Source organism: Rhipicephalus sanguineus, chromosome 2 (assembly GCF_013339695.2).
Source record: "Rhipicephalus sanguineus isolate Rsan-2018 chromosome 2, BIME_Rsan_1.4, whole genome shotgun sequence".
Lineage (NCBI taxonomy): Eukaryota > Metazoa > Arthropoda > Arachnida > Ixodida > Ixodidae > Rhipicephalus > Rhipicephalus sanguineus.
The window spans coordinates 75,025,554-75,031,454 of NC_051177.1; the positions used below are offsets into that span (position 1 = coordinate 75,025,554).

The 5,901-nt window shown below is 48.8% G+C and overlaps 1 protein-coding gene across 1 annotated transcript; it reads left to right on the forward strand.

The window, feature by feature from the left end:
• The first annotated feature begins 4,435 nt into the window (after positions 1 to 4,435).
• On the forward strand, positions 4,436 to 5,596 carry LOC119381667 (uncharacterized). Its single transcript, XM_037649440.1, has one exon. It carries the CDS (start codon positions 4,436 to 4,438, stop codon positions 5,594 to 5,596), a length of 1,161 nt encoding a protein of 386 aa, XP_037505368.1.
• The last annotated feature ends 305 nt before the right edge of the window (positions 5,597 to 5,901 follow it).

A 5,901-nucleotide genomic window follows, 5' to 3' on the forward strand; every position in this document is an offset into this window, starting at 1 on the left:
AGAAGGCAACAGTTGGCCCAATTTCCTGCGAGAGACTAAAAGAATTTAGTGGTGTCTTTTTCAAACGTTTATTTTCTTTATATATATATATATATATATATATATATATATATAATATATATATATATATATATATATATATATATATATATATATATATATATATATATACGGTCGTGTTGTTCTTTCTTTTTCTCTTGTTTTACGAACGAGGTTGTTTCGTTGAGGTGTAATCGGTAAACTATTCATTTTTAAACCCTTTCCTTCAGCAAGTGAATTGCTTTTTTAATTAAGGCACCGGCCAATTCATGGCCTCCGATCCATGGTTGCACCAACTGTCTGGGGAACAAGAACAACAACAGTTGGGGAATGGGAAAGGCGGCGGTGGCAGCGAGAAGACCCCGAAGCGATGGAAGGCCTACGCCAACGACGACGTGCCCGTAGATCTAAGAGAGGTGCGAACGCTTTATTTCAGGGCGAGTTTCTGTCTCTGGAGTTTGGACATCCGTGTCGTGTCTGTGATTGTGTGTGGTTTAACTCGAACATATCTGCGCTGAGAATCGACGAAGAAACAATCTGGCATCGCCTAGCTAAATCCTAGCAATGACCTGGAAGAAACCTAGAAACAACCCTCATCACCTAGCTAAGGCCTACAAAGAACCTAGAAGCAACCAGATTAGTCTTTAGAATTGTCTAGTTCCGCTGTTTCCCGCGGCTTAGTGCAAACTTCGCCATTTTTTTTTCTTCTGGCTCCACAAAAATATTGTAGGTCGCAAAATACTTAGTTTTATATCCACACTCGTCTCGTCCATGTCGCTTATAAAGCGGCCCTGCTCATTCATGCCCCTTAGAAGCTCAATCGCACAATAATTACGGTGCAACCAGATTAGCTCGAGGAATCGTCTGCTCGCAAACTTTGCGGCCAGCGTGTTGTCCTTCTAATGTGTGGAGATAGGTTTGCGAAACGCTTACCCTACGAGGCGACCGGCAAGGGACGCGACGTTCTCCAATGCCGCAGCGAACAAAGACTCTACGGCCGCGTTCGTCGACTCTCCAGCACGGCGCAGAGAAGGCATTCGAGGCAGGATGTCAACAAACAACACAGGTTTATTAACCCAAAATGAAGCACAGTACGACAGTCACGGGCTTGCAGGCCGTAAAGGGAACTCAGCAAGACCGATCGACTACGCTTGCCAGCGGCGCTACGACTATCACACAAAGGGCAGCAGTCAAGCACACGAACGAGAAGCCGCCTGCTAGAGCAGCGCGTCAACCTCTCGTGCCAGCCTGAGAGCATCTGACGCGGGCAAGCGCGCGCCAGACACAAGCGAGCTCAAGGGGAAGGAGGTTGTCACTGGCGGCCAATGAGGACAGGCGTTGCGCAGTGTCGTAAGCTAGCTTGGTGGCGTAAGCATGTGAGCATGTCGAGGCATGCCCGGACGCGTGCCCGCGCGCCGGGAAGCCGATGCATGGCTCGCACGAGACAAAGAGGCCTGGCGCTGCCACCGTGGTCGCCATACTACCGATTAACGGCGGTCCCCGGCGCTCGAGCCACGCGGGGCCTACACACGCGCTAGCTGGGGAACGAGGCGCCAAAGGGGAGGCTCGATTCCCACAAATGTCAGTATGGGTAGATATACCATCCCGTACACTACTTAGCCGTAAAATATAGAAGGTACCGCACCGCTTAGCTCTCTCATACATCAGTGCACATTACGTCTAATTGTTCACTTTTTATTAAAAAAGGCGCTTCTTCTCCGTTGTGAGTAGCAGACGTCCTGTCCTCTTTCTCATTCCCTGTGTTTTCCGCTCTATGGCTTCATTGAATGCTCCTTCTCCGTGTATTTTCACCTGATGTTTTAAAGCACAAAATTGATTACCCGATCTGCTATAGCATAATATACTTAATTCCAAATCGCTCCCTTTTCCTCTGAACACAAACAAGAAATGTTCACCAGAGACTAGTATGATGCCAGAATAAAGCTGCGCACGAGGTTCTCTTCTCGCAGCTTGATGGTAGAATAATGGGATGGCTATTTTGTATTTAGTTCTCATGCTACTCCTTCCATCTTCCAAAATAAAGTCGAACTAGTTTGCCTTTTCCTGTCAAGATTACTGTATGCACTAGGTGAAGGACAGCTCCAACATTGGCTAGCACTAAGAGAATACCAGAGCAATTTCTTTCACTGGACATGCTTCTGTTCAAAGTTTGAGACGTGAGTAAGAGGGCGCCACAGGCCCACCACACCTCTATCACGTGTACTGAACCAATCTAAGACCTTCACTTCCACATGCCATAGCACACAGAAACTCGGGATGAAAAGAACATACTGGACAAAGGCTGGCCGTCAATTGAAATCACTTTACTCAAAATTGAACTCAGCCGTGTGTGTTGTTTGTTGCGTTCTGGCTTTGTGTGCCCTGTTGCATGCCGAAAGGAAGAAATATAACTTGCCCAACTCGCATTACTGTCGCAATCTGAAACACTACTATACTACTGGGCTACGTAGTATTATCGAACGAATTCGCAGAATCGTTGCTATAGCTTAATTCGCGCAATCCACAGCTGGAAGATTTTATATATCGTTCAAATACTTTATAGTATCTTGCGGTAATTCCCGCCGAATAAATAAATGACAAGCACGCAGGTAGCGTTGCTGGGAACATGCGAAGGCATTCATCACCATAATTATCATCATCATCAACACCAGCAGCGACAACAACAACAGATGTGCCTGACCTACTCAACAACCACGAGAAACAACGTCCGCTGTTTATTTAGCTTCTCGCCCAACGCAACAACAGCTGCCTACATTTATTTATTCATGTCAGTATTATTTATTCGTGTCATTTATTCGCGCTGTCAGTGGCCGCGAAAGCCGGTGCGCAATTAATTGCTCATTAGTGATGGGATCAGGCTGCCCGGTTGGATGCCTCATGCCACCCGCTTCGCCTGCGCTATCCGCTAGTATGCAGTGCTTGTCCCGCTGCTGCTTCCTGGTTTGTCTAATGCACAACGGAAAACACCACCGACCTCTCGTCAGCCTCGGCTAACCAGTGAAATGTGCAAAGTGCCACCGCGGCAAAGAAACATATTTAACAACAAAAAAAAAGGCTAACACGTTTTACTTCGCATTCGCTCTATACCTTTTGCAGCGCGTCCGCCATGGTTGCATAAGCTTTCCTGTTTGAATGGTAATTTCTGAGCATATTTATTCCAGGTACCTCAAAGTCTTTTAGTACATCACAAGTACAGTCTCAACGGAAAAAAAGATTAGCACAAGTGAACAGTGCCCGGAGCTGCAAAATTGCGACATGCGGTGCTGCTGTTCACGAGCACTCCGATAGCGAGATTCCTAAGCACATTCCATTATATTCAAAACAGGGGTGACCGGCTGACCGGGGGAAAGCAGCTCATCTTGCTGTTGGCCGATTTCAAACCCCATATCTTAAAGAAACACATGTTCATTGCTTATCGCCAGATATGGCTATGCATAAAGTATCCTTTTTGTTTTATTGCGATAGCAATTTTATGGACAGTCTCGTCGGGTTTTTGCCGTCGCCATCATGTCCTTCCGGTATGAAGTCCAAATCGATAAAATCCCCCCCGCGCATCGTATGTTTTACCGCGGCTAAAAGCGCTCGAGCGGGGACGACGAACGCGGCCGAAGCAGAGATCAAACGAGCCGTCCCATTTCCATGGCTCGAAGGGTGCATGCGATAGCATGACCCCGCTCGAGAGGCCTGCCGTCGAAGCAGACAAGAAACGCCACGCCCTTCTTTAACGAGAATAAAAAAGACGCGAAGACGTGAGGGGGGGGGGGTGTCGCGCGAGGAGCAACTTTGAACATGGAATTTAAGGGCGCTCTTGGACTGTTTATCATCGAGCGCCCTTAACCTCGCAACGGATAGGCTCATAAAGAAGGAAATCGCAGTCGGTCTCGCCGAAAGGGATTTAGCTAACAACTTAGCAAATACCTATCTCCCCCTCATCAAAGATGGGGAACGATCGTTAGAGCGTGTAACCTACATAGGAGACCCGGCACCTGATCTAGACGAACCATTCACCGTGTCAGAGATCAGACATGTTCTTTTCCATCTAAATGGCAGATCAGCCCCGGGACCCGATGGAGTCACAAACAAACTCGTCAGGAATCTAGATGATAGGGCAATCGAGATAGTCATGGCCAAAATCAATGAGGTATGGACAACTGGGCAGGTCCCGATAGAATGGCGTACTGCAAAAGTCGCACTCATACCTAAACCAGGCAAGCCCACACATATCGCCAACCTGCGGCCTATCTCCCTTACATCATGCATCGGAAAGGTTGCGGAGCATGCGATACATAACAGGTTAACTGAACATATAGAAAACAAGGAGCTATTTAGACACAACCTCATTGGCTTTCAACGGGCGTTGTCCACACAGGACACTATGCTTCTGCTTAAGAGGGCCATTTTCGAAAACACGACTCGGGACGTGAGGGCAATCCTCGCACTGGACCTGTCCAAGGCCTTCGACAGGGTATCGCAAAGACACATTCTGACTGAGATTTCCTCTCTTAACCTGGGTCAGCGTTTTCATGACTACACCCAATCTTTTCTGGCGGATCGCAAGGCACACCTCCGAATAGGCACGGTCTCGGAAGGGCCTTACGAACTAGGCAACTGCGGCACCCCACAGGGTTCCGTGCTCTCCCCGCTCTTACTCAACATCGCCATGCACAAGCTCTCCACTCGCCTCGCTGCAATCCCGAACGTGGGTCACGGCATTTATGCGGACGATATCACGATCTGGGCACCGGGCGGCTCGCTAGCCATGCTCGAGCACTCGTTGCAAAGCGCACTGGAGGCTACGGAGGACTTTCTTTCAAACACGGGCCTTGAACTCTCCCCTGATAAATCAGAGCTACTGTTATACCGACCGTCTAGAAAGGGGGTTCGAAACCTTGCGCCTCTGGAAACATTGCCGATAGAAATTCGAGCTAAGAATGGACAGCCTATACCGAGGAGGGACTCGGTAAAGATCCTAGGTCTCCTTATTGATGCCAGGGGCTGTAACTCGCAGGCCCTCAACAGGCTCACTAGACAGGCCAGTAATGTACTGAGACTTGTATCCCGCGTTTCAAATCGAAGAGGTGGTCTCAAAGAGGACAATCTGCTCAGAGCTTACCAGACATTCTTTCTCAGTAATGTTCTTTACATTGCGCCTTACCTTAATTGGGCTAAGGCGGAGAAGGCCAAGCTTGACTCCCTCATCAGAACTGGTCTGAAGCGCGTGCTCAGCCTTCCGCATTTCACGGGCATCGAGAAGCTTCTGAAGCTAGGCCTCCACAACACCGCTGACGAGCTAATAGAAGCTCACAGAGCGGCTCATATAACGAGACTTTCATCCACTAAGCCAGGGATTAAGCTTTTAGCAGAAGCGGGTATTCAGCCTAGACATGAACAGGCGACAAAAGTTAGCTTGTCCCGGGAGAACAGAAATCGCATCATGGTTGACCCCGCCCGCGAAACATCCACCCAGTGCACCATAAGAGTCGAGGATTCGCGAGAGCCAAGGCCATCCTTCAAAAGATCAATCAACAGAAACTAGAGGCCCTCTTTGTCGATGCTGCCAGATATCACGGTGGAGATAAGTTCGTTAATTCGGTCGTTGACGCGGGAGGCAACATGCTTAATGCAGCCTCTGTTTATACTAAGACTGCCCACGTGGCGGAGGAAGCGGCGATCGCTCTGGCTTTTCACAGCGCAAAGGCTTCTGCTGTTGTGCTCTCGGACTCGCGCACGGCAGTTAGATCCTTCTCGAGCGCCCTCGTGTCTGAACAGGCGAACAATATTGTGAACAAAGCACTGCAACGAACGCGGGAGAACAGCGAAGGGGGGTACCACATCACGTGG